Raw genomic sequence first — 25,643 nt, forward strand, 5'->3', positions numbered from 1 at the left:
AAATAATAAAACAAAATCCACGACTTTTTTTGAAATCCAACATTGTCCTAAATATTATTTTTCTAACTTTGTAAACCAAGTTTTTATATAATAAGATGTGTGAATCCTCTTTTTCATAAGCATCAAACCAAAACAATTATTAATTGTAAACCAAATTGGTTTTTGGTTCGGTTCAATTAGAGAATTGAGAGTAGTGTCAAACTCACACCAACCAAAAATGAAAATGTACTCTAATGATGATAAAACCGAGTATTAACCGAAGATTAATGGGAAAGACGTGAGTTTGTTTTTAGTGTGATACCACTATTCTCAATTCTCTAATTGAACCAAACCAAGTCCAAAAAAAATTGAATCCGAACAGGATTCGAATCTAAGACAAAAAGTTTACCCCTGGTGGTGGTGGAGTCATCAAACGTGAATTGACAGACGAATTATTTAGTATATATACAAGCAAAGAGCTTCTATGCTACCACCCACACACTTCTCACTTAAGAAAATGGATAACTCTTTACAAAGTTCCCAACTTATACTTCTATTGGCAATTTCTTTGGTCCTATTTCTTAACACAGAGCTGAGTTTTCTTACAGCTGCAGGAGCCTTAGACAATGATAGCAAAGTATGCAACTAACTTACTCTATTTGCTCCCTAAGAGTTTATTGATTTAAATTTTGTTTGTATTCTTTTTTGGCGGATTTATTAGGTTTATATAGTGTATCTTGGCAAAAGAGAACATGATGATCCTGAACTTGTCACAGCTTCTCATCATCAAATGCTTGAATCACTTCTTCAAAGGTACTTAAATTTAATGATCTTTTGAAAATGTCAAATCTCTATAGAGACTAATAATACCTATATTAGAAATTCACCTATTGAACTTGTTTGTCTTCATTTGTTAACAGATATATTTCAGAGACATCTGATAGGTTGATAATAAATTACATTCGTTTCTTGTCACCTAAGAAACTCTACTCGCTAATACTGATATACTCTGTTTTTTTTGTTTGCCATGTTATATACAGCAAAGAAGACGCACATAACTCAATGATCTACAGCTACCAACATGGATTCTCTGGTTTTGCAGCACTTCTTACATCATCACAAGCGAAGAAAGTTTCAGGTACTTCACAAAATTCAAACTCACATATGAGGAAATTTCTGATCTTTTTGACTGTAAAGACAAAGTTTCTAAACCAGAATCTTATAAATAAACACATGCAGAGCATCCAGCCGTAATCCATGTTATACCAAACCGGATTCTAAAACTGAAAACCACAAGAACTTGGGATCACCTTGGCCTCTCTCCAATTCCAACTTCTTTTTCTTCTTCATCATCATCTGTAAAAGGTCTTCTTCATGACACCAACATGGGCAGTGAAGCTATCATCGGTGTCATTGATTCCGGTCTCTCTAACTCCATCTCTTAACTCTCTCCCCTTGGCTCACATCATGTATGTATGTATATTCAGGGATATGGCCAGAGTCAAAGGTAGTCAACGATCAAGGCCTTGGACCAATACCTAAGCGTTGGAGAGGAAAATGTGAACCAGGAGAACAGTTTAACGCCACAAAACATTGCAACAAGAAGCTAATAGGAGCTAAGTACTATCTAAATGGTCTACTCGCCGCGGTTGGAGGAAAATTCAATAGAACAATCATCCAAGATTTCAAATCCACCAGAGATGCAAACGGTCACGGCACACATACTGCCACAATAGCCGGTGGTTCATTCGTTCCCAACGTGAGCTTCTATGGTCTAGCCAAAGGTATTAATATATATATATATATAAGATTTGTCCAAACCAGGGCCAGAGACCACCGTATTCACCAGAGAAATTAGCTTAAGAGTCAAGGTACCGGTTTTTAAGACAATAATCTGTCTCCTTTCTAACCGATCAATGTGGGATTCTTAATAGGTATTGTCCAAGGTGGAGCTCCTCGGGCCCGCATAGCCTCTTACAAGGCGTGTTGGAACATAATGGGAGACGAAGGAGGACGAACTGAGGGAAGATGCACATCTGCTGATATGTGGAAGGCTTTTTTTTTTTTTTTTTTTGATAACCCAGGTTTCCCAACGCTCCCCGAGAGCACGCGTTAGCTATCGTGGAGGCACACGACAGAGCAAGTAAGCCGCAGTTCGATCGGTTCGCTCAGACTAGCCACGTGGGCGGCCAAATGGCTCTCCACGTGTCGGCTCCTGGGACGCTGCAGCCCGCAGGTGAAATCCGCAGTGGCCAGGACTTGATCCCCCGAGGCGGAACTTGCAGCTGCAAGCCCTTTACCCCTGGACCACGAGGCCCTGGTTCTGTGGAAGGCTTTTGATGATGCTATACGTGATGGGGTTGACGTTTTGTCGGTTTCTATTGGGGGGAGTATCCCCGAGGATTCCGAGGTCGATAAGCTCAAATATATCGCAGCTTTTCACGCGGTGGCTAAAGGGATTACGGTTGTGGCTGCTGCGGGTAACGAAGGGCCTGGTGCTCAGACTGTTGACAATGTTGCTCCTTGGCTCTTGACCGTTGCTGCAACTACTCTTGACCGGTCTTTTCCTACAAAGATCACACTTGGGAATAAACAAACCCTCATGGTAATTAAGTTTTATTCCCAAACAAAAAAAACTCAACGTTTAAACCTTAAACCCTAATTCTTATTTTTTGTTGGTGTCTCTCTAATTAGGCTGAATCTCTGTTCACTGGACCGGAGATTTCAACCGGTTTAGCTTTCTTGGACTCAGAGAGTGATGATAATGTTGATGTAAAGGGGAAAACAGTTCTTGTTTTCGATAGTGCTTCTCCAATTGCAGGGAAAGATGTAGCAGCAATCATCTTAGCCCAAAAGCCTGACGATATACTTTCTCGATGCAATGGTTTACACTGCATTTACGCTGATTACGAGCTTGGAACTGACATTTTAAAATACATACGTACCACCAGGTAACCTATCTTGAAACATTAAAAAAAAATCTGTTACATACATTTACATTTCTGAAGTATATACATTATTGCATTGATCTGTCGAGCCACAGATATCCCACGGTGAGAATTAGTGCGGCTACTACACTAACCGGTCAGCCTGCAACGACTAAAGTTGCTGCATTCTCATGTAGAGGACCTAACTCAGTTTCACCAGCCATTCTCAAGGTTATAAAAGCCATTGTTTTTTATTCAAAAGTTGAAATCTTTTTGAGTAAACTTGTTAAAATATCTGGTCATGTTTTACTCTGTAGCCTGATATAGCAGCTCCGGGTGTGAGCATACTCGCAGCGTTAAGTCCGCTTGATCCTGATGCGCACAACGGATTTGGACTTGATTCAGGGACATCAATGTCGACTCCTGTTGTTTCTGGAATCATAGCTCTTCTCAAATCTCTACACCCTAACTGGTCTCCTGCTGCAATGAGATCAGCTTTAGTCACAACAGGTTCTTGCTTCTTATTCTTCTTCTTTTTTTAATAAACAAACGGGCTAATCAGATTTCTTGTGTAGCTTGGAGGACAAGTCCATCTAGAGAACCTATTTTTGCGGAAGGATCAAACAAGAAGCTTGCAGATCCATTTGACTATGGAGGAGGACTTGTAACTGAAAAAGCTGCAAAGCCCGGACTTGTCTACGATATGGGGATCGAAGATTACATCAGTTATATGTGTTCTGCGGGTTACAACGACTCCTCAATCTCTCGTGTCCTCGGTAACAAGAACAAGTGTCCAACTCCTGACCCATCAATTCTTGATATAAACCTACCTTCAATCACAATCCCAAATTTTGAGAAAGAGGTCACACTCACAAGAACTGTAACCAATGTTGGACCCATCAAGTCAGTCTATAAAGCTGTGATCGAGTCTCCTCTTGGAATAACTCTCACCGTGAACCCGACCACACTCGTGTTTAACTCTGCAGCTAACAGAGTACTCACTTTCTCGGTTAAGGCTAAAACGAGTCATAAAGTCAACACTGGCTACTTCTTTGGCAGCTTAACATGGACTGATGGTGTTCATAATGTTACCATTCCTGTCTCTGTTAAGACAAAGATTAGGATCTAGCCTTAACAAGAAAACTCATTACTGTCTACAACGATTTAGATCGATGTAATAAACAGAGCCATATGATGCTCATGGTCTTTGTCCTTATGTAAACTTTTGCCAATCCTAGTTCAAAGTGTGTTGAATCAAATCAAGATCATAATAAGATCAAAATCACCATAAAAACATAGTAGAATCCATCTCTCACTCAGACACAAACTGAGAAAACCGTAAGGGTTTCCTCATTTATTCATCACAACCATTTATATTATGCATATAAAAAGTAGTACAATCGGAATCGAGACAAAAGGATCCTCATGATCATAATCTATAGCTATAACGTTACATATCAATATATAATCATTATCATGACTATATATTTTAAAGATATCATGATTATATCTTAACAATAAGCGATACACTTCTTCTTACAATCCATGGTGCATCCTCCTCCGCCACCTCCACCACCGTATCCTTTCCCGGAGCGGCTAAAAGAGCTGAAACACTTAGCAGGACACCTCAGCTTCTTGCCGTTACAAGGTCCTTTTTCTCTACAAGTCACCGTCGGCCTAACCACACCTCCTTTCCCAAAACCGCCTTTTGGACCACCGAACCCTCCGCCGTATCCACCGCCCATTCCGGTCCCTGGAAAGCCGTTTCCAAACCCGGGTATTCCAGCAAATCCGGATCCGGGTACACCTCCAAATCCTAAACCATCGTTACCACTCTTCTGATGAGATGATTCAGTTGCAACAACGAAGATGATGAGAAGAAGGGAAGCTAAAAGGAAAGATTTTGTAAACATTTTTTTAGTAGTTATGTAGATTTGAGTGGGTTTGTTGAGGAGATTAAAAAGTTGGATGAAATATAAATACAGTATAGAGAAAGAGCATTAAATTGGGGAGATATGAAAATACAGTTAAGACATTGATTCGTGGACTTTAGTGTGTAATAAGATCACTTTAATGCTGGCACTTTGCAAAGAAGACTCTTGTGTTTTGTCTATCTATCACTTCCGTAACTTGTTGAGAGTCTGTCCAAATATATATTTTTAGCACTTGGCGACATTTAATTTATGCATGTGTTCATTAAACTCGACAGATCGTTTTAATTAATACTAGTGTATTTGTTAGTGGAGGACTTTTATTTGACAGATGTGCCCACGATACAAAACTTAAGATAATTCAATCTACCCGAAGTTGGGGTTTTATTATTTCAACAAAACAAATAATGTGGTGTTCATAATCTAATCTGTCCATAAGACCCCACTCATTAATTCAACCCAACCACATCATTTCTGTCCTAAATCAAAATCTATGCAGGTATACACTATAACACCGGTTAACAAAGTAATTTTTTGTCCAAGGTTTCATTAAATTTGGCGTTGATTATTTGAACTCTACATTAAATTGGTTTTGTTGACAAAGTGGTTCACTACACAACACACAGCTCTTGTTATCTCTCTCTATCCTTCAATGACCCACCATACATTTTATTTTTATATGATAGTGTAAATTAGTTATATATATATATACTTTGATAAGATTCCATGTTTTGGTGTGGTAATTTATACGACCTAATTATTGAAACTCATTGACAAATTTGGCCCAAAGTAGACTGATAGTTACACCTCACCTGTGAAAAATGTATCCATAGCTGTGTTTGTTTATAGTACTACTGATTGGTCCAGTGCGAATATCCACTTTTTATGGATGCACACATTTTAACCACTAAAGCGTAAAGTTAAAACAGTAAATGAGAGAAGTGGGCAAGCATCTGAAAGAATGGGAATTCAATGATTATTATTGATTTTGCTTCATCTAATCCTTAACATTATAACAAGTTTTTTTCATCAAACCGGTTCAAAGTTTAGTGTTATCTCTGCTCACCGGACACTGCTTAAACTTTTGAGTGGTCCTTGCTGCTCAGACCATGGAGGTCGTTTGTTGTTTTCCTGAAATATAACACAGTATACAAATGATCATCACAAGATTACTTACTCAGAATCTCGGATACCAAAATGTATCGACTCTCCCAAGTAGGATTTGGGCATGTAGCACTCAAGGATCAGTACAAAGGGTTTCAAGAACTCTAAAGTCTAAACAGATTTAGCTTTTACCTTTATCCATCACCGAAGGAATAAAAAAAATTCCATGTATACATACTTGGGAGAGGAAATAAAACAAAATGGAAAGGTCACATACTCTGATATCTGTGATAGAGTTGCAGGAGGAACATCTAACAGATGGAGCTCCATAAGGGTACATGAGGAGCTGTTTGCAATTGGTGCAAGTCACCTGACCAACCTGGTTAGCTGCAAACAAAGAATGACGTATCAAAACCAATAAGAGGAGAAGGGTATGTTCATCAATTAAGGCGATGTTATACATAGAAAATAACAAAGATGGAGTAGAGGAGCTTAAAAGAACAATTTTGGAAAATCACAGAATAAGAAGAATAAAGCTAATGGTGTAGAGACCAAAATACTTCACAAAGCTTATGAGAAGAATCCTAGCCAAAGGTAATTCTTGTTTCAGCTAAGAACAAAGCTCATTTAGTCTCATAAAGATTAACACTTTTGAAACGAAACTGAGCACACGAACACATTATATATCATTCACAAAAGCTAAGTAAAACTAGAATGAGAGAGCATTCCAAAGATTGTTCCTTTAACAGTTTCAAGTCACTGAGGATTATCAATCAACACACAAGCTTTCAGTTAGTGATATAAGAAACAGTAAAGAAAAAAAGCAATGGGAAAGGAACCTTCAAGAACGAGATTAGCAGTCTGACAACAAGAGCACTTGACTTGTTTGGATCCTCTTAGATACGAAAGCAAACGCCTGCAAGATCCACATACCATTTGTGCCATCTCTGCAGCAAACCCCAAAAACAAAACAAAAAAAAATTATAAAATTTGCAGAGAATCTCCCAAATCATTCGCGGAATCTAAAGTGGGTTCACTCTAAAAGCCTACAAAATCCATGAAAAACCACTACTTTGATCAGACTGTACCAAAAGAATTGAAGCCAATCGATAAACCCTAAACAGACAAATACCGGGAATTTTGGCGGTGGTGGGATTGGGGTTTACGGCAGCGACTGGAGAAGGAAGAACTGCAGCTTCCCATCCCGGAGGTGGTCCTTCTTCATCTTCCTCGTCATCTTCTTCTTTTTCACGGTGCTTTTGTTCTTCTTCCTTCTTTTGCATTTGTGTCTCTTCCATCAGGCCTTCCCGTCTCAGCTCCGGCGAAGATGTCCAAGTTAACTCCCAATTTTTTCTTTTTTACTCTTTTTTTAACTTTGTCAAAGAAAATATTCACAAATCACAACAAGTTCAAAAACAAAGAAAAAAAAATCAAAACAAATCTTATGAGAAGGTTTAAACTTTGTCTCAGATTTTTGACACTCTATTCTTTTGCAAATTTTATTTATTTATTTAGTTATTCATAAATTTTTAATTTTTCTTCAATTATCCATAAATTTTAAAAAATTGACATCCCATTTCTTCTTCTTACGCTTATTCTTTCCACTTAGTTTATTAATATAAAATGTTTTAATTAAAAACACGCATAATAAAAAATATTTATTTTTAAAAAGTTTAAACAATATCTACTTTTACAAAGTTTAAGCAATCTTAGAAATACAAATAATAAAAAATATGAAATTTATTTAATAGTTTCAATTGAAAAATCTTATAATTTAATGTAGAAACATATAAAATTTAGAGCTAAACATATACTCCCTCTGACTTATAAAGATTATGTTTAGAAGTTTTTACACATTTTAAGAAAACAATGATTATTGAGTTTAAATATATTTTTTTCTTTGACTAAAGAGATATTATTTAATTTTAAATCAATAGCAATTCAAAATTTTAAATATTTTCAATGATTATTTCTTGAAATTTACAAAACATCAATATTTGTGGGACAAAAAAAATATCCCAAAACATCAATCTTTACCAGACAACTTCAAACAAAGACATTGACCAAATATGGTGGGTCCATTGTGCCTTTAGAACTAAAAGTCTAGAACTTAGAAATTGATGTAGAATTCAAAGGATAGATCGTAACTTGGATACAGCTTATATTAATTATACAAGTCAATCAAACCGAGACCGCTAGACAATGCAAAAGCTTCTGACGTAATCTAGGGACGGTATACAAAACATCAAGCCACCCAGCTTTTCCCCAAAGCTCACCTCCAACACACTTTTCCAGGACGATCTCCGTGCCCAAAATCTTCTTATTATCGGGACTACTGTTCCCGCACCCTTGCCAAACAAGTAAGAGTTTCCCACCACAGCTAACTAATTTAGTTGTACTACCGTTCCAATCATACTTTTCCCTTAGTGAGTCTAACCCTTTCACATTTGTCCACCCAAAATTTATGTCACAGTAACTTAACTCACTACCCGACGGGTCAGGAAGACGTTCCCAAGTCTGAGCCTTTATGTCGAATACCTCATCACATGATTTCACCCCTAGGCAGCCACCAGTTACATATATTTTCCCATCGTGTAAACTTGCCAAGGCATTCATCCGGACTATATTCATGCTAGGTGCATTGCGCCAAGTGTGAGTGCAACAATCAAGCACCCGCACGGCGGAGGACGGTGCATAGTCCACTGGTCCGCCAATTACATAAATTTCTGAACCAACAGCAATTGTGGATTTTGATACTGATGGAAGGTTAGAAGAAGAGCTAAAAGTTACGGGAACCAGCAACTGTTCAATTGTCTTATTCTTCATAATCACGGAGTCGGGTAGGGTTCCATTAGGGTTAAGCAAAAGTCTAAACCATTGGTGAGTGTGAAAACTGATATCGTATAGACAGACGTAGAGCCACTGTTCGGTGTTTCCAAGGTGGGATCGAGCTGCTTTGAGCTCGGCGGAAGAGAGAATTGAACGGAAGCTTTTGGAAACGATTGAGAGCGTTGGGTAGTACGAACTCGAGACCCTGGCTAAGCAACTCACAAGGATTTCATCTGGGAGTAAAGAAAAAGACGGAGGTGGTGAAGAAGAAGGATACGAATTCTTAGTCTTCTTCGTCCTCTTCCTCTTCTTCTCCGGTAGTTCTACTTGGACGTTCATAGCCACACGGATGATTTTGTGGAACTGTATCAGAGTAAAGAAACTAGGTTTTGGTACTTTATATAATAGCAAGACAATGCCCTAATTATAAATAAATTTTTAAAAGACCCTGATGTATTACCACTTTTTAAAAAATGTATTATGTATATTGTAATGTTATCCATTAATAGTGTGTGTTTTGTTATTGGAATCTTTTCCCAAAACACCAAAGTTATCTGACTATAATTGTTGGAGGTTCACTCAACCAATCACAGTGTTTAGAAAGACTTATAAAAAAGTGTTCTTGGACTTAGATGATCCAAGTGGGGGTTCTCTAGGATCTTTTTCTTAGTTTCATGATCCAGCAAGCTTCGGTTTTGCAGAAAAGATGCGGTTAAGAGTGGCTGCCAAGCGAATCCCACCTTGAGCAAGTCTCTTCTCTACAACTGGTAAACGAGAGAGGAAATAGTCATCTGCAGAGAATGCAGAAGATCATCAAGTCGTGTCCATGATGAAAGAAAGAAGCTATATATATATGAGGATCTTGCTTCAGAGTATATATATATATACCTCCTAAAGTAGTCCCTGGGGTAGCGTTCCTGTATGCGTACTTGCAGGCAAGATCAATGCTTTCAGAAGCATACCTTAGTACATCAAACAACATACAGAATCAACAATGTTGTATATGATAACCAAAACCAGATTTTTCCCTTCTTGTTGCAGTCAAACATAGATAGATGCTTACTGATTTGGACAGGCCGTTTTGTTAAGTTGACATGACTCCCATGATGGAACATCATTTGACCAGCCGTTCTATATATTAAGACAGCCGTAAATACAAACACTCAAAGTGAGTTGAGTTTATCTTGGATATGGCTATAACTTGCTGAAGCTGATCAGGGAAGGCAAGACTAATTGTACCTTGAGTTTGGATTGAAGGGATTGAATCATGCTTGGAAGGCTTGAGTTGTAGTATGTTTCTAGAGCAGTCTCAATTATCATGTTATCCCAGACCTTCAAGATAAGACCACTCCAGTTCCGAGTCAGGAAAGATACTTATTTAGCAAGCAATATGACCATAAACAAAGCACTTACATTGTGCAAATTTGTTTTGTGATGGTACCATTTGACTATTATAGTGTTACCACCTAGATCTCCAAGAAAACCAGTATGCAAGGGCTGTGAAAATCAAAATCCACAAAAAAGATTAGCCATACATACTCTGTGTTGTTACTATACACTAATATATCAAAACTCCAGAGTAAATAGAGTAGCCAAAACTGCATATAACTCTGACAGCATTTGGTTATAAATCTATGATTCGACTGAATTTGCAAAATGGGATCAACCTGATGAACATCTCCCATATAATGTGATAAGAACATGAGAGCCTCTGTCAAGTTGTCTGCGAACGAAAAACAAACGACTAAACTCACACTACTATGATCAATGTAACTCACAGAACAAATTAGTAAAACAGAAACATAAATAATGGTATCAGACTCACAGTGGACTAAACTCTGTGAGTTTTTAGAAGCAGATATTAATTGGTTTGTGTAATTGAAGATTGCTCCTGTCACACACCAGTCTTTGTGCTTATTAGCGTCGTGGCAGTCCCCTTCATAGAAGAAAAAAAGAACATATATAGATTTAAATGCAAATACATATACAATGGAAACAGAAACGTGTATAAAGTTAAAGGAAAAAAAGATGAACCCACGACAATATTCATAGTTGCATCTATACTCAGGTGTGTTAACATAGTGCAACACACTAGTCCATTTCCATTGCGAGAGGTGTTTGATTACATCAGGCCATGAGCAAAAAGCTGCTAGATCTCCTTCAGCAGATTCAGGCAAAAGCTTCTTCACGGCAGCTATAGTATCATCCTCAAAGTATCCCTGATGATTTGGAAATTGTAAAAAATGAAATCTTTTTACCACAATGCTATTCTAACAAATAAGCTCCACAGCTCTGAAGCTAAATTAATTAAACACTCTCAAGCATCACCAACCATCAGAACAAATCTCTCTCTCACATCTATGATCTATAATCAAGATTTAAGAAACCAATCAAGAAAACTCATCACCTCGGCTATTTTGCAGACAGTGTAATGACCTTCCTTCCCCCAACAGAGAGCTCCACTCACAAGCTGTGTCAGCACGAGTACACTCGCAAGCCACAACCTCAACGACAATCTCATTCTGAAACACAGAGCTTTCAATTTCTTAACAATCTCACATAACCTCAAAGACCAGTATCATGTCTTGATAGCCAAACCAACATTGTGGGTTTATCTTAAAGCAAAGTGTGAAGTCAACGACTTACCTAAAAAAAAAAAGGCTTGATCTTTGATCTTTGCTCTTTGCCTCAGCTTCTTTGATTTTTCCTTTACTCCTCTTCCACCAGCAGGTAATAAAAAACTAATTCTTCTTCAATCTATGTTTTTTTTTAAATAATTTGATTAGTTTAATCAAAGACTAATAAACTGACAGTTGTATTATCAATTCACATAAAGCTTTTGAGATAACATTGCAAAGGAGACTAGCACATGGAAGGGAAGCTTTCAAGAGCGAAATTAATTAACAGTCTGATATACCACGACCACTTCACGTGTGTTTGGATTCTCTCTGATACCAAAGCAATTGCCATACCATTTACTAATGAAAATTGCAACTTGGGTTGGCTCCTTACCAAAATGTACTCAAAAATAATCGCAAAATTTTTAAAATTGAAATTAGAAAAAAGAAATGCTTCTTTCCTAAGCGTGTATGTATCTCTCTTTTCCTCCAACTCCATGGCTTATTACTTCTTAGTAGATCATGAAGAACAAACAATACCTAATAATAACGATGAAAATATCATTTTGATAATTGTATAGTGTGGCTAAAATAGTTGTTTACTACTTAGAATTAGAATGCTTAAAATTTTTTAAACAACTTCTCTTGGTAAAAGGATTTGTCTATCACTGATAATAACTTGTGTTGTAGTTTTGGTTGATTATTTTTTAGGATTTTCAAAAAGAAATGTGAATCGCATTTTACTAGTTAAAAGAAATGTGAACTACACTTGATTATTGGAACAATGTGAACCACAAAGAGAGTGAAGAATTAAAAAAAAAAAACAGATTTTGAAGTAAATGAGTGTATGAGAGTTGACAAAAAGAAATGAAAAATGGTATCTATTTGTCTAATCAGAGATACAACATTTCATAATCTTTGTGATGTGATCCATCAATAAATAGAATAAAAACCTAACTTTAATTATAGCTTTAGTTAGTCTACCTGTTTTCTTTTCTTAGCATTATTAAAATTATATACCAAAATTTTGTAAATATTCATAAGCTTTTTCAAAATTTCAAGAATTTTTGGAAACATTCACAAGTTTTTTTAAAAAATTGTAAATTTTAGAATATTTCTGAGGATTTACAAAAGAGCGTAACCTAGGTGTGTAATCTTGCCAAAATAAATAAATAAATAAACAAGATTTACAAGCAATTATATTGCAGATAGGATGATCTTATTATCTTAATCTTTGACCAAATTAATTGATTTGATAGTGAGTTTATCGAAACTGCATGGCATGAAAACTGGTTTAATGTCTCAATTCATATGTCTAGAGCTCTAACACAAATCGAAAACGGAAAACCTAACAGCAAAAGAGTGTAATATGTACTAGTGAACCATTCACAATGTGATAGAGTCTTTCCAAAATCCAAATAATATATTCTCAACTCTAAAGGACAATCTGAAAATTTTCAATTTATATTCTATTTTATCCGCAAAACAATCGAAATATGCAAAGACTATAAAATATTTTGAAGAATAATTTCTATTGTTTCTGCGACGATCGAGAGCTTCTTTTTGTCGACAACCCCACAAAGACTATGATTCCAATCCTAAGAAACATACGACACGTGGATTTAGAGTACGATGCCTTTGGATTAGTGGATGGTACGAATATTAATTTTATTCACATAAAAAATTTCGAATTCGAATTTGATATATAATATAAGGTCAGCCAATCTTTTATATTAAAATTATATTCTTCAATATACGGTTGTGGTCAAAATTTTATTTCTTTTCTTTGCTTGCAATGCACTAACATATGTCTAAAACCATGCATGATTTTATTATATTCGTTTGCATAATATTGAGTAAAAATGTTTAAATATTAATTAAATCAATCCACACATTTGCCTCAACGTATGCCTGCCTATAAATACCTACATCATATTAGTAAGGGTTTTTGACATATACAAAATCACATGACAAGAAGAGAAGTAGCTAGAGAAAACAATATTAGTGATGATGATGAGAGTGATCTCTGGTTGTGTCGGAGGGTCTTGCATGGAAGAGTAGAGAATGAGGTTGAGCCAAGGATGACTTGCCGATTTTACCAATGAATCTGAACTGATTTTGGTGTCCGGCAAGTTGACCTTGGCTCTGTTTCATTCTCTTCTTTTCGATGTCAGACTCCGGATATGTGAGTAGCATGATTTTGTACCAACATCGTCGTGAATTGTCATCGAACTTTGTAAGTTCGCTGAATTCTTTTGCAAGCATTTGATGCAGGACAATAGCTTTTGCGCCATATATTCCTTTTACTCTACGTAAATGTGGATGTGTCGGTTATGGTCGCCATTTTTGAGTGAGTTATACATATAAGGTTTTGGTTTTTAAGGTTTAGAAATATGATAAAATCAGTCAGATTCTATGCTAATTACAGTTCATATTTTTCAGGTTTAAACATATAGGTTTGGCTTAGTTCAGTTTGATTCTTCAAGTCCACCCTTAATTCCATAGTTTAATTTAGTTTGACAGTTTTAGTTTCATAATTATCATAGTTATAATTAACTCAGGGACAACGGCAACGTAAACTACCATTACGTTTGTTATAACAAAAAGAGTGTTCTTGGATGTTTAAATGAAGATCCTAGATCTTTCTTCATGATCATGCTCGAGCAAGCTTCGGTTTTGCAGAAAAGATTCGGTTAAGAGTCGCCGCCAGGCGGATTCCGCCTTGTGCAAGCCTCTTCTCTACAACGGGTAACCGAGAGACGAAATAGTAATCTGAAGAGAGAAACGTGAGAGAAATCAGAATATCAAACTAACCAAAGCATTGTTGCATATTAGAAAAGCTAAAGAAGATCATGTTTCATAGTGACTGGTCTTTAAATGCTCAGAGAGTGTAAGTTATATATACCTCCTAAATTAGTCCCTGCGGTGGCGTTCCTGTAAGCATACTTGCAGGCAAGATCAATGCTTTCAGAAGCATACCTTAATACATCAAAGAACATACAGAATCAAACAACTTTCTCTGCTAAATCAGCAACTTTTACAGATCTTTTACCGCGGATTCTTGCAACTAACACATATGCAAATGAAAAGGATTATATGCTTACAGATTTGGGCAGGTCGCTTGGTTAAATTGACATGATGCCCACGCAGGAACATCATTTGACCAGCCGTTCTATATATAATGAAGCCAGCAATTACAAGAAACAATCACAGTGAGTTGAGTTTAACTTGGATATGGTTATAACTTGATCAAGATGACTAAAGAAAGTAATACTATACCTTGAGTTTGGTTTGAAGGGCATGTATCATGCGTGGAAGGCTTGAATTGTAGTATGTTACAAGAGCAGACTCAATTATCATGTCATCCCACACCTTCACAATTTAAAGGGGTTCACAAGTTGGATCAGTTAGAAAAACTATAGAATACTATTATCTTGATTTTTCAACTTCCAAAGTTTTATATCCTTCCTGTTAAATTCCTTGCAAGAGAATCAGGAAGGACATAACGTTTTTACCATCAACATGATCGAAAACAGAACACTTACACGGTGTAAATTAGTTTCCTGGTTGTACCAGTGGACTTTTATTTTGTTACCACCTAGATCTCCAATAAAACCTTCATGTAAAGGCTGTGGAAAATCCAAAATCCACAATCAAAATTAGCCATATATACACTAATCTCAGTTGCAGTGTAATTAGACTAGTCTCCATTGTATATAAACTCAGAACATCACTTGGTTGAGAATATGATTAGTCTGAAAATTGCAAAAAGGGACTAACTAACTGAGTAACCTGATGGATATCTCCCATATAATGTGATAAGAACATGAGAGCCTCTGTCAAGTTATCTGCAAACGAAAACAAAAGACTAACTCACAAAACTATGCTCCTTGTGTAACTCACAGAACGAATTACTAAAACCGAAACATAAATAATGGTATACAGATTCACATAAGCTAACTCACAGTGGACTATACTCTGAGAGTTTACAGAGGCAGACATTAGTTAGTTTGTGTAATTGAAGATTGCTCCTGTCACACACCAGTCTTTAGGGCAGTCCCCTTTCACAAAAATACAAAAAGAAATAGACATTTATGCTAATGTCAAAAGAGAAACATGAATAAAATTTGAAAGAAAAAAGAACTCACGAGAATACTCATAGTTGCATTTGTAATCAGGTGTGTCAGCAAAATGCAAAGGACTAGTCCATCGCCATTGAGGTAGCTTTTTGATTTCATCAGGCCATGAGCAAACAGCTGCTAGCTCACCATCTGCATATTCAGGCAGAAGTTTCTTCACTGCAACTACTGTATCTTCCTCAAAATAACCCTAAAGGTCCAAAGAAGAGTGCGTAAGACTCAATGATAATGCCTCAAGAAAAAAAAGCTCTCCTTTTTTTTTCCCTCTCAATCTTAACAACAGAGTATTAAATTGATGCTCAAGATTCTTACAACAATCTCAAAGTATTAAAGCTCTCAGATCCATTTAAGACAATTTTAGAGCTAGGCTTATAATTAGAAACGAATTTTAAACAAATCTTTTCACCTGAGCTATTTTGCAGACAGAGTAATGACCATCATCTCCCCAACACAGAGCTCCATGAACTAGCTGTGTAAGTACTAGTATACTCACAATCCACATTCTCAGCGACAAACCCATTCTGATAAAAGCTTTCAACAAAGTAAGCAAAAAATATGGTTTTTTTTTTAAGATGAGAGCCGGATTCAAGAAGATAAGAAAGAGAAGTCAAGGAGTTTTGCTTACCTCGAAAGACGTGGATTTTATCTATCTACTTCCTCCAGTATACTTCCATTGATATAGTAGTCTCTTATAAATGGGGGTATGAATAAAAAAATGTAAAGGAGAGTTTGTTAGTACTTGTTTGACCTACTGTTGTTGTTGAGTCATTTAAAACGAGTCTCACCCGAAAAAAAGTAACGGCCAGTTTTCAACTTCATAGTGATTTTCACTTGTTTATTTGGTTGTTTGTGTGATTTAAGTAACAACCTTTAAATAAAATAAGCAGATAATTATACATATAGTCTAATAAAGAAGTAATAATGATGGATTTAGGAGATGAATAGTTTAATACTAGTCAATGATTATCATAGTTAATTAAAACCAGCTTGTGATAACTTTCCCAATATCCTTTTCCAGTTTCAAGTGCCTGAAGCTGATACACATAGGACAGTTTTGGTTTAAGTACCATTGCATAAACTTAACTAACTTTACATGAATAAGCTAAGGAGCTAATAGAGTGACTGCACATGTTTCTTGGGGATCTTGTTCTCAGTTTCACGAACCAGCAAGCTTTGGTTTTGAAGAAAAGATACGGTTAAGAGTGGCTGCCAATCGAATCCCTCCTTGTGCAAGTCTCTTCTCCACAACGGGTAAACGAGAGAGGAAATAGTCATCTGCAGAACAGACATGAGAGAAATTCTAAGATCACGGCATTACATATCAGTGTATAACTGAGATGAACATGTGTGGGTAAACAAATCTAAGATCTTGTTTCAGAGCAAATACTGTTTGTCCAAAGTTCAACCTAATGTTTCCTATAAACTTTTGAAAATTCATTGTTCAGGGAATAAGTATACCTCCTAAAGTAGTCCCGGGTGTAGCGTTCCTGTAAGCATACTTGCAGGCCAGATTTATGCTTTCAGATGCATACCTGAATAACATCCAGATGCTTACTGAATCAACAATGATGTAATTAGGAAAAAGAGTAAGACAGCTATAACTATATTTCTCCACTATTCAACAACTTGCTAGATCTCTTAATGAAAATTCTTTTTCCATTTTTCTGCTCTTTACATCACTGCAAAGATAATGATATACTTATCTTGATGTTCGAAAGGAAATGACATATTATATGCTTACGGATTTGGACAGGCCGTTTTGTTAAGTTGACATGACTCCCACGATGGAACATCATTTGACCAGCCGTGCTATATTCAACCAGCAGTTAAAGCCAAAAGTCAATGTGAGTTAATTGGTTATATAACATACTGGCACTAGAGCTCCCCCAAAAGAGAAGAAAGATAGATAGTACCGTAAGATTGGTCTGAAGTGCTTGAATAAAGAGTGGAAGACTTTTATTGTAGTATGTTTTAAGAGCAGACTCAATTATCATGTTATCCCAGACCTTCATTATTGAAACAAATTTTTTTGTAAAATGTTGGATCATTTAAAGATCATAATTACACAGTTTGGTCATTTCCAAAAGTGTAAACTGTTGAGCACCAATATGATCGATAACAAAAACTTACATGGTGCAAATTTGTTTTACGACGATACCAGCGGACTGTTATCGTGTTTCCACCTTCATCTCCCAGAAAACCAACATGCAAAGGCTGTGAAACTTACATATAGATAAGATACAGAACTTGTTGTGATAAGACTCATTTTATATTGGCAAAGGGATTGACCTGGTGAACGTCTCCAATATAATGTGATAAGAACATGAGAGCCTCAGTCAAGTTGTCTGCAGACAAAGACAAATCATGGCTCTATGCTCCATATAACTCAAACTGAAGCTATAGAATCAGATTCACTATAATAATCTCACTCACAGTGGACTATAGTATGCGAGTTTTCAGAAGCCGACATAAGTTGCATAGTGTAATTGAAAATCGCTGCTGTCACACACCGGTCTTGATGCTTATGAGTATCGTGACAATCCCCTTCACAAAGACACAACAACATATAGATTGGATTTCGGATATGAAAACAGTTCAAAAAAGGTAAGAAGTTGGAGGATGAAAGAATAAACCGACGACAATACTCGTAGTTGCATCTGTAATCAGGTGTGTCAACGAAGTGCAAAGGGCTAGTCCATCTCCATTGCCAATGGTGTTTAATCTCATCAGGCCATGAGCAAACAGATGCTAGATCACCTTCAGCATATTCAGGCAGAAGTTTCTTCACTGCAGCTACAGTTTCTTCCTCAAAGTAGCTCTGAGGATTGAAAATATATCATTATCACAGCTATCACAAAAGATTCAATCCCAATCAAAGGTATAGTCTTTAGCCAGATTCCACCATATACAGTAATCTCCTAGAGCAGTTTAGAGCTAAATCGATCTTCAATTTGGTAATAAAGTTCCCATATTTATAAATCACAGTGATATCAGTAACTCTAGGGTTTAAGCTCAGAATCTGATTTTTTACCTCGGCGATTTTGCAAACGGCGTAATGACCTTCTTTGCCCCAACACAAAGCTCCATGGATGAGCTGTGTAAGCACGAGTACTGTAGCAAACCACTGTCGCAGCGACAAACTCATTCTGAAACAGTTACAAAATTTCGATCTTTTCTTATTACCACGTCTATCGAATCAAAAGTTTCGATTTTGCAGAACTTTTCAATTTCGGGGTGATCAGAAGAACAATGCTAGAAGCCTAAAACTAGAAGTCAAAGTAACTGTCATAGAGGTACCCTTCACAAAGCCGTGATCTTGTTAGTCTTTGCCTCACTTGAAAATATCCAATCAATTTTTTACATTATAAATCCCAAAAAAAAAAAAAAAAAACTAAAATATTTCCTAGGAAAGGTCTTTTGTTGATTTTGTCATTGGAAAGTGAAATTGTTCATAATGGTTCTTGTTAAAAATACACATCATTTGATTTAGTCGACTATAATTTTTTGGTATACAAGAGCTTATCTGATAACATCTATGATCCATAGTCTCACATAGTCTTTTTGACCAAACCAGAAGGGAGATACACAAAGCCAACAACAACAAAACAAAACTCTTGTAGATTTATTTGATTATTCACCATGATTCTTGTCTCTCTGAACACTTCTTCCTTTGGAGAGGGGATCAAGTCTCAAGCAGAATCTTACCAATATGGTTACTACTCTCCATAAGGCTATGAGCTTCTGCTGCTTGTGACAGTGGTAAATATTTGTGAATTACCGGTTTTACCTTTCCCGCTTCTATAGCTGGCCATACATTCTTCTCGACTTCTGCTACAACAACTGCTTTGTTTTCACTGCTTCTTGGTCTTAATGCAGCTCCTGTAGGAACAAAACAGATAAAGAGTATCAGTCGGTCTCAGTTTTGATTTTGAGATATATATGATTGATTTTGATTGTGTGTGTTAAGTACCTAAAACAGTGAGACGCTTTGGAAGCAGACTACTTAGTTTTATTTCTGCATTGGCTCCTCCCATTAAACCGATAATACATAACCTTCCATCAAAGCTTAGGCTGTCGAGGTTTTTCTGCAAATACGGTGCCCCGATGCAGTCCAAGATAACATCAACACCTTTCCCATCGGTTTCCGCTTTTACCTTTGCCACAAAGTCCTCAGTTTTGTAATTTATACAAACATCAGCCCCGAGTTCTTTGCAAGCAGCTAGCTTTTCCTCATTCCCTGCAAGTTAAAAAGAAAACTGGAACATTGTCAACAACAACCAAAATAAAACATCGAGGCTGTGGATTAATTGAAGCTTAGACTAAACCTGCTGTGACAAATACTCTCACTCCAAGATGTTTAGCTATTTGAATTGCAAATGTCCCAATCCCACTAGAACCTCCATGAACCTGAAATTTCAATAACTATCAACATTAGCAAGGAGATAGACAAGTTTTGAACTAAGACCTCAAGAGAGAAGAAGGTGAGTAATAGATGAAGCCTCTAGTATTGCTTGTACATGGACTGACTACTAACGAACCGTAGAAACGGTCTTATACATAGTAAGTGGAGAAGTGAAATACCAAGAATGATTCACCAGGGGAGAGGCGCCCCATCATGAAGACAGTTGACCAAACAGTGCATGCCACTTCAGGGAAAGCCGTTGCATTCTTTAGCGAGATACCAGCGGGAATAGGGAAGATTTGTCCAGCAGGTACAGCAACTTTTTCTGCATAACCTCCTCCAGAAAGAAGAGCACACACCTTAGACAAAGAGAGACAGTCAGAAGTTTAACCCAAGACAACAACTTTATACTTTAAAAGTATTACTGTGGCCTAATAAGCCTAAAGTGAAACTAAAGCCAAATCAAACACAAAACTGTAACAAGCCTCAACAGCTAAGAACATGAAAACGAATTGAAACTAAACTCAAATCAAAATTAGTTGTAATTCAAATGTTCTGAATCCTAAGTCAGTAAGAACACGAGTGTGAGCACTGAGAACTAAGCAATATATTCACAATTAGTCCAAGCTCGATGACTCAACGAAACTTAAACACACCAGACCCTAAAACCAAAAATTGAGTATCTATAAGCCCTAAACAAGATTTTTCCCCAATTCCCAGAAAACGAAAATGACACAGGAATCGAGCTTTCTACCTGGTCTCCGACCTTCCAACGACAGACGTTCTTGCCAGCAGATTCAACGGTTCCAGAACACTCAAGACCAAGGTAAGGGCTTGAGCCAGGTGGTGGATTATAAAGGCCAAGCCTTTGGAGAGTATCGGCACGATTCAAAGCAGTGGCGACAACTCTGATAAGAACCTCGTCGTCCTTGACTTCTGGGTCTGCCACATCTCGGAGTTGTAAAACCTCCGGTTTACCTGGCTGCGAGATCACGATCGCCTTCATTCTCTTCTATAGCTTCCGTATTCAAACTTCTTTCTCTTCACTTCGAGCAAACCAAACAGATGCAAAAGTGTTGAGACCAAAAAAGCCCCAGACTTTAACGGTTTTATTGGGTTTGCTCCATCCAAATTAAAAAATCCACTTTGGTTTGGTTAACCGCCACAATTGGGATTGAACCGCCACGGTTACCAATAACTGTTCCAAGATGGTGGCTCACAAATATTGTGTGGTTTGTAGAGAAGCAAGTATGTATCAGGAGGCTCAGCAATGACGTAAACAAAGAAGAAAACTCAATAAATAACCATCTCAATCATATATATCAATTTCATGAATGTTTGAAACCAAATCCATAACTACCCATAACTTTATGAAATGTCCCTTAACTTTTGGATCATTATCATTCATACCATACCGACATGGGAACGGGTAGTTCTTAAAGTTTCCAATACTTTTGGTTTTTTCCTTGTCCAAACAAAAATCCAACAAAACCGTGTGATCGAATCAGTGAGTCACACACATGTAGAAGACCAATGCCGACTTCTTTATGCAAATCGTAGCGACTCACGTGGTAAACGCGTTGCCATTTATATAAACTCCCAAATTACATATAATCTCATTATTTAGGACCCACGTTTGTGACTCCATTAATGGCGGTCTCGTGCTCCCTCATTTCTTCATGATCTACACAGAGATCTGATTATACTATTCTCCAGACTCTCACACTCTCATCTTCATTTCTTCTATAGTAGCTCTTCTCTGGTTAGTTCATCTCTCTCTCTCTCTCTCTCTCTCTCTCTGGTTGGTTAGCTAGCTCTTATGTTCAGATATTTCTGGAGATCGCATTGTTTCTTTAGCTTTGAATCATTCTATCGGAGTAATAAAAATCGTCTTTTTAAATTGGGTTTAGGGTTTCTTCGATTCTAGAATTTTGACTTTTGCCTCAATCAATCTAAAGCTTCGAGCTTTTCAATCGGCTAGATACTGTTTTGTTTGATACAGCGATATCTCGTAGCTCCTCCTGTTCTAGTTCGTACTTAGCCTTATAGATCTCATGAAAGGATTGTTTTTTTTTTAATTGTACAAATAATTTGATGTTAGATTTGAGCGTAGGAGAGAATTGTCTTGAATATAATGCTGACACGTTTGTGAAGATTCAGATGTTATGGTTGATTAGAGATCTTGGTGCTAAAGAGGTTTGTGTGAAAAAAATGATGCAGGGTTGGGTTGCAGGGGAGAAAATGATGGACATAATGAATCTGAAACCTCCACAGATCACTTTTTATTGCTCGGCGTTTTCCGTCTTGCTCACAATTCATTTTACGATACAGCTTGTATCTCAGCATCTCTTTCACTGGAAGAACCCTAAGGAACAGAAGGCTATTCTCATCATTGTCCTTATGGCTCCTATCTACGCTGTTGTTTCCTTTATTGGTTTGTTAGAACTCAAAGGAAGTGAAACCTTCTTCCTCTTTCTAGAATCCATCAAAGAATGCTACGAAGCTCTCGTGAGTTTTTTTTTGTTTTATTGCTTGTGTTAGTTAATCTTCAACATAATATAGAGACAACACTACTTAAGTCTCGATATTTTGCAGGTCATCGCCAAATTCTTGGCACTGATGTATAGCTATCTAAACATATCTATGAGCAAAAACATTGTGCCTGATGGAATCAAAGGAAGAGAGATTCACCATTCTTTCCCAATGACTCTTTTCCAGGTTTGTCTCTAACCTCGTATTATTAGAACTAATATCTATTTGCCTCATTACCCTTACAAAAGCTTTGTCTCTATTGTTATGACAGCCTCATGTAGTCCGTTTGGATCACCGCACTCTTAGACTTTTGAAATACTGGACATGGCAGTTTGTGGTCATCCGACCCTTGTGCTCCACTTTGATGATAGCTTTGCAACTCATTGGGTTTTATCCTTCTTGGTTAAGCTGGTCATTCACTATCATTGTCAATTTCTCGGTTTCTCTGGCGTTGTATTCCCTCGTGATTTTCTACCATGTGTTTGCTAAGGAGCTTGCTCCTCATAACCCACTCGCAAAATTCCTCTGCATCAAAGGAATTGTCTTCTTTGTCTTTTGGCAGGTAATGTTTGCATAATCAGTAAACTCATCTTTGGATTCAAATCTTTTTAAGGCATGGAGACGTAAATTCATTAGATTCATTTGGATTATGAAACTGCAGGGAATAGCACTAGACATTCTGGTGGCAATGGGAATCATCAAATCTCACCATTTCTGGTTGGAGGTGGAACAAATCCAGGAAGCAATTCAGAACGTGTTGGTATGTCTTGAGATGGTTGTATTCGCCGTGGTTCAGAAGCATGCTTATCACGCTGGTCCTTACAGCGGCGAGACCAAGAAGAAACTCGATAAAAAGACTGAATGATCGTGGAAATCAACTGGTTTTTATCAGCCATTTTAAAAGCCAATTCTTGGTGATCTTTGTATGTTATGTTGATGATAAAGAATCGAAGCTTTTTGCTTTACAACTTTTGGTTGTCAATATTGGGGAAGAGAAACAATAATGTTTGACATTTAGATGATTTGAAAAGTAATGTCAAAAGCACTATAGAAGACTTTATCTCCATTTCACTTATTTTATTAATATGGGAAAAAGAAAATAAAAGAGGAGGTAAAAATATAAATAAATCGCACGTAAAATACGGGAAAAGGCGTGCGAAAGGACTCGACAAGAAACGTAACTTATCTCTCTGATCAAATACGTCTCGATACCATAAACAGGGAGATAGAGATACCCCATTAATGGTGGCTCTCTGCTCTAGCGATTCTCTCTGCAAAAAGTGAAAACCTTTTTATTTGTCAACTCCTCTCAGGTCAGCTTTTTTTTTTAAAAAAATTTCAACTCGTTTATTATTATTACTAATACAATTCTTGAGATTAATTTTGGATTTAGGGTTTAATCGAGTTTTTCGAAATTCTAAGTTATAAATTTCTATAAAGTTTAGATTTTTAATTCGAAAGTTTCGTTTTTTTTTTCTTCTCTATAATATAATTCTCGCGAGAATCGATGGTGATTGATTTGTTGATCCAGTGACAGAGTTCGTTGCCTTACCCCCCTGTGTTGTTTTAGTTTCATACCGCGTGAAGCTTTCGTCATCAATTCATCATAAAGGAGCCGTGTTACCACACGCAATCTCCAATCTCATCTCTCTCTCTCTCTCTCCAATCTCCATATCTTTCTCCTCTAATCCGGAGAAGTAGCTCGACCATCCAGATCCTCCAACTTGCTTCCTTGTGAGTATCTCACTCTCGACTCTCTCTCTCTCTCTCTCTCTATAAATAAATTGTGGCTTTTGTTTCAGCAGATGAAGAAATTTGGGATTTTGAGTGTTGGGTTAGAATGATTTAGGGTAAAGATAAATTGGGGTTTCTCCATTTCTTGCTTTAGGTGATTATGATCTTGATTGCATATCATCTGCTCTCTGGCTTTTCTTCAATGTCTTCTGGTTCTTGAGATAATCTGCTGAGCGTTTGTTTTGGCTGAATGATTCGTTTCTCAAGCTTTACCATTTTCTCTATTTTGCGATTTACAAAATCTATGAAGTTTGCTGTAGTATTCAACTTCTTGAATTTGGATATGATCCTATGATTTCTACATGCATTTCTCCTTTTTGTTTTGGTTGGTTAGATGTTTAATCTTCTTACTGTGATTTGTTAACTTTGAGTTACTGATTTGATAACAGAAGGAAGCTTTTTTTGCTTTTTCTTCCTTGCGCGTGGCCCATTCTCTTCTCCATAGTTTCCATATACCTGTACTGAAAGCTCATCAAGTCTAAGCTCTCAGTTTTCTGAAAGATGGAGGTCAAGTTATGGAACGATAAGCGCGAGAGGGAAATGTATGAGAATTTCGCTGAGCTTTATGCTATCATCAAAGCTACTGAGAAGCTTGAGAAGGCTTATATCCGTGATCTGATCTCTCCATCTGAATATGAAACCGAGTGCCAGAAACTCATTGTCCACTTCAAGACACTATCTGCAACGCTCAGAGACATGGTACCAAATATTGAAAGATTTGCAGAGACATACAAGATGGATTGCTCAGCTGCAGTTTATCGCCTTGTGACTTCCGGTGTACCAGCTACTGTGGAGCATCGAGCTGCTGCTTCTGCTTCCACATCAAGCTCTGCTTCTGTTGTTGCTGAGTGTGTTCAGAACTTCATCACTTCCATGGATTCTCTGAAACTCAACATGGTTGCTGTTGATCAGGTGTATCCGCTGTTGTCTGATCTCTCTGCTTCTCTGAATAAACTAAGTATTTTGCCACCGGATTTTGAGGGGAAGATAAAGATGAAGGAATGGCTTTTGAGGCTTTCTAAGATGGGAGCTTCAGATGAACTCACGGAGCAGCAAGCAAGGCAACTTCACTTTGACCTCGAGTCATCCTATAACTCCTTTATGGCTGCTTTGCCTAACGCTGGGAATTGACCGATGTGCCACTAGAGATTGATGTGTGTTTCGGTTTATTTTGTATAACTTGGCTTGATGTAGTTTACAATGATGGCTTTAGGACACTGATTTTTGTTTTAAGACAATCTGCTACATTCGGGAGATGAATGTTTGTAGACAAAGCAAGGCCTTTCCTTTTGTTATGTGAAGATCATGCCAGTCCAGAAATTTGATATTTTTATTGAAATGTAATGTATGAAAAACTAAGCTCTACATTGTTTTTACTCATGGCTTTA

At 37.1% G+C, this 25,643-nt stretch overlaps 8 protein-coding genes and 2 pseudogenes across 17 annotated transcripts; 3 read left to right on the forward strand and 7 right to left on the reverse strand.

Moving 5' to 3' along the window:
- Positions 1-421: 421 nt before the first annotated feature.
- Positions 422-4,165, forward strand: LOC104718167 (subtilisin-like protease SBT3.13). Its single transcript, XM_010435849.3, has 11 exons — positions 422-616; positions 701-792; positions 1,020-1,117; positions 1,219-1,401; positions 1,467-1,763; positions 1,914-2,032; positions 2,312-2,584; positions 2,674-2,930; positions 3,023-3,137; positions 3,224-3,416; positions 3,482-4,165. Exons 1-11 carry the CDS (start codon positions 464-466, stop codon positions 4,033-4,035), a joined length of 2,334 nt encoding a protein of 777 aa, XP_010434151.3. The 5' UTR covers positions 422-463; the 3' UTR covers positions 4,036-4,165.
- Positions 4,166-4,222: 57 nt separating this feature from the next.
- LOC104718168 (uncharacterized) lies at positions 4,223-4,819 on the reverse strand. Its single transcript, XM_010435850.2, has one exon. It carries the CDS (start codon positions 4,817-4,819, stop codon positions 4,418-4,420), a length of 402 nt encoding a protein of 133 aa, XP_010434152.1. The 3' UTR covers positions 4,223-4,417.
- LOC104718169 (protein LOL2) lies at positions 4,223-7,527 on the reverse strand. Its single transcript, XM_010435851.3, has 4 exons — positions 7,074-7,527; positions 6,781-6,888; positions 6,219-6,328; positions 4,223-5,968 (listed from the first exon to the last, which is right to left on the reverse strand). The coding sequence occupies exons 1-4, from the start codon at positions 7,237-7,239 to the stop codon at positions 5,900-5,902; spliced, it is 453 nt and encodes a 150-aa protein (XP_010434153.1). The 5' UTR covers positions 7,240-7,527; the 3' UTR covers positions 4,223-5,899.
- Positions 7,528-8,051: 524 nt separating this feature from the next.
- Positions 8,052-9,224, reverse strand: LOC104720208 (F-box/kelch-repeat protein At4g19865 pseudogene; annotated as a pseudogene). Its single transcript, XR_015568844.1, has one exon. The product of XR_015568844.1 is annotated as an F-box/kelch-repeat protein At4g19865 pseudogene (transcript).
- Positions 9,206-11,705, reverse strand: LOC104718170 (endonuclease 5). Of its 6 annotated transcripts, none has more exons than XM_087469734.1 (10): positions 11,417-11,705; positions 11,178-11,292; positions 10,809-10,989; positions 10,596-10,706; positions 10,438-10,493; positions 10,184-10,267; positions 10,010-10,102; positions 9,834-9,901; positions 9,659-9,732; positions 9,206-9,561 (listed from the first exon to the last, which is right to left on the reverse strand). In XM_087469734.1, exons 2-10 carry the CDS (start codon positions 11,289-11,291, stop codon positions 9,443-9,445), a joined length of 900 nt encoding a protein of 299 aa, XP_087325860.1. In that variant the 5' UTR covers position 11,292; positions 11,417-11,705; the 3' UTR covers positions 9,206-9,442. The 6 variants fall into 6 exon arrangements, with proteins under 6 accessions (XP_087325860.1, XP_087325859.1, XP_087325857.1 ...); XM_087469733.1 differs by having other exon boundaries at positions 10,438-10,514; positions 11,417-11,616; XM_087469731.1 differs by having other exon boundaries at positions 10,596-10,989; positions 11,417-11,616.
- Positions 11,706-13,860: 2,155 nt separating this feature from the next.
- LOC104718171 (endonuclease 3-like) lies at positions 13,861-16,249 on the reverse strand (annotated as a pseudogene). The gene is made up of 9 exons (XR_015568165.1): positions 16,153-16,249; positions 15,934-16,048; positions 15,354-15,717; positions 15,181-15,236; positions 14,934-15,017; positions 14,668-14,760; positions 14,493-14,560; positions 14,294-14,367; positions 13,861-14,160 (listed from the first exon to the last, which is right to left on the reverse strand). The product of XR_015568165.1 is annotated as an endonuclease 3-like (transcript).
- A 250-nt stretch (positions 16,250-16,499) lies between these two features.
- Positions 16,500-18,948, reverse strand: ENDO4 (endonuclease 4). 2 transcript variants are annotated; one of them, XM_010435855.3, is made up of 9 exons: positions 18,559-18,948; positions 18,165-18,345; positions 17,961-18,071; positions 17,817-17,872; positions 17,658-17,741; positions 17,441-17,533; positions 17,269-17,336; positions 16,986-17,059; positions 16,500-16,802 (listed from the first exon to the last, which is right to left on the reverse strand). In XM_010435855.3, exons 1-9 carry the CDS (start codon positions 18,670-18,672, stop codon positions 16,684-16,686), a joined length of 900 nt encoding a protein of 299 aa, XP_010434157.2. In that variant the 5' UTR covers positions 18,673-18,948; the 3' UTR covers positions 16,500-16,683. The 2 variants fall into 2 exon arrangements, with proteins under 2 accessions (XP_010434157.2, XP_019086610.2); XM_019231065.2 differs by having other exon boundaries at positions 17,961-18,345; positions 18,559-18,826.
- Positions 18,949-18,985: 37 nt separating this feature from the next.
- On the reverse strand, positions 18,986-21,261 carry LOC104718173 (uncharacterized). Its single transcript, XM_010435856.3, has 5 exons — positions 20,684-21,261; positions 20,109-20,288; positions 19,853-19,934; positions 19,498-19,764; positions 18,986-19,406 (listed from the first exon to the last, which is right to left on the reverse strand). The coding sequence occupies exons 1-5, from the start codon at positions 20,933-20,935 to the stop codon at positions 19,210-19,212; spliced, it is 978 nt and encodes a 325-aa protein (XP_010434158.1). The 5' UTR covers positions 20,936-21,261; the 3' UTR covers positions 18,986-19,209.
- LOC104718174 (uncharacterized) lies at positions 21,260-25,635 on the forward strand. Of its 2 annotated transcripts, none has more exons than XM_087469736.1 (7): positions 21,260-21,691; positions 22,150-22,437; positions 22,525-22,647; positions 22,733-23,023; positions 23,123-23,774; positions 23,993-24,195; positions 24,645-25,635. In XM_087469736.1, exons 2-5 carry the CDS (start codon positions 22,171-22,173, stop codon positions 23,324-23,326), a joined length of 885 nt encoding a protein of 294 aa, XP_087325862.1. In that variant the 5' UTR covers positions 21,260-21,691; positions 22,150-22,170; the 3' UTR covers positions 23,327-23,774; positions 23,993-24,195; positions 24,645-25,635. The 2 variants fall into 2 exon arrangements, with proteins under 2 accessions (XP_087325862.1, XP_010434159.1); XM_010435857.2 differs by having other exon boundaries at positions 21,346-21,691; positions 23,999-24,195.
- Positions 24,757-25,635, forward strand: VPS28-1 (vacuolar protein sorting-associated protein-like protein). Its single transcript, XM_087469737.1, has one exon. The coding sequence runs from the start codon at positions 24,757-24,759 to the stop codon at positions 25,384-25,386; it is 630 nt and encodes a 209-aa protein (XP_087325863.1). The 3' UTR covers positions 25,387-25,635.
- Positions 25,636-25,643: the final 8 nt, after the last annotated feature.

The sequence above is a fragment of the Camelina sativa genome, chromosome 10, assembly GCF_030686135.1.
Source record: "Camelina sativa cultivar CO46 ecotype springtype chromosome 10, ASM3068613v1".
NCBI lineage: Eukaryota > Viridiplantae > Streptophyta > Magnoliopsida > Brassicales > Brassicaceae > Camelina > Camelina sativa.

Excerpts from the sequence above, each read along its gene's own strand:
- LOC104718174 (XM_087469736.1), top strand. The coding sequence starts at position 22,171 with ATGATGGACATAATGAATCTGAAACCTCCACAGATCACTTTTTATTGC. Across the intron at positions 22,438-22,524 it reads AAGAATGCTACGAAGCTCTC|GTCATCGCCAAATTCTTGGC; the intron begins GTGAGTTTTTTT and ends GATATTTTGCAG. Across the intron at positions 22,648-22,732 it reads TCCCAATGACTCTTTTCCAG|CCTCATGTAGTCCGTTTGGA; the intron begins GTTTGTCTCTAA and ends TTGTTATGACAG.
- LOC104718168 (XM_010435850.2), bottom strand. The coding sequence starts at position 4,819 with ATGTTTACAAAATCTTTCCTTTTAGCTTCCCTTCTTCTCATCATCTTC.
- LOC104718173 (XM_010435856.3), bottom strand. The coding sequence starts at position 20,935 with ATGAAGGCGATCGTGATCTCGCAGCCAGGTAAACCGGAGGTTTTACAA. Across the intron at positions 19,935-20,108 it reads CCCCTGGTGAATCATTCTTG|GTTCATGGAGGTTCTAGTGG; the intron begins GTATTTCACTTC and ends TTGAAATTTCAG. Across the intron at positions 19,407-19,497 it reads AAAGCGTCTCACTGTTTTAG|GAGCTGCATTAAGACCAAGA; the intron begins GTACTTAACACA and ends TTGTTCCTACAG.
- LOC104718167 (XM_010435849.3), top strand. The coding sequence starts at position 464 with ATGCTACCACCCACACACTTCTCACTTAAGAAAATGGATAACTCTTTA. Across the intron at positions 2,585-2,673 it reads GGAATAAACAAACCCTCATG|GCTGAATCTCTGTTCACTGG; the intron begins GTAATTAAGTTT and ends CTCTCTAATTAG. Across the intron at positions 3,417-3,481 it reads ATCAGCTTTAGTCACAACAG|CTTGGAGGACAAGTCCATCT; the intron begins GTTCTTGCTTCT and ends TTTCTTGTGTAG.
- LOC104718169 (XM_010435851.3), bottom strand. The coding sequence starts at position 7,239 with ATGGAAGAGACACAAATGCAAAAGAAGGAAGAAGAACAAAAGCACCGT. Across the intron at positions 6,889-7,073 it reads CACCACCGCCAAAATTCCCG|AGATGGCACAAATGGTATGT; the intron begins GTATTTGTCTGT and ends GGTTTGCTGCAG. Across the intron at positions 5,969-6,218 it reads ACTCTATCACAGATATCAGA|GAAAACAACAAACGACCTCC; the intron begins GTATGTGACCTT and ends GTTATATTTCAG.
- VPS28-1 (XM_087469737.1), top strand. The coding sequence starts at position 24,757 with ATGGAGGTCAAGTTATGGAACGATAAGCGCGAGAGGGAAATGTATGAG.
- LOC104718170 (XM_087469731.1), bottom strand. The coding sequence starts at position 11,291 with ATGAGATTGTCGTTGAGGTTGTGGCTTGCGAGTGTACTCGTGCTGACA. Across the intron at positions 10,103-10,183 it reads ACAAAACAAATTTGCACAAT|GTCTGGGATAACATGATAAT; the intron begins GTAAGTGCTTTG and ends CTTATCTTGAAG. Across the intron at positions 9,902-10,009 it reads CCCTTCAATCCAAACTCAAG|AACGGCTGGTCAAATGATGT; the intron begins GTACAATTAGTC and ends CTTAATATATAG.
- ENDO4 (XM_019231065.2), bottom strand. The coding sequence starts at position 18,672 with ATGAGTTTGTCGCTGCGACAGTGGTTTGCTACAGTACTCGTGCTTACA. Across the intron at positions 17,534-17,657 it reads GTAAAACAAATTTGCACCAT|GTCTGGGATAACATGATAAT; the intron begins GTAAGTTTTTGT and ends TCAATAATGAAG. Across the intron at positions 17,337-17,440 it reads CACTTCAGACCAATCTTACG|CACGGCTGGTCAAATGATGT; the intron begins GTACTATCTATC and ends GGTTGAATATAG.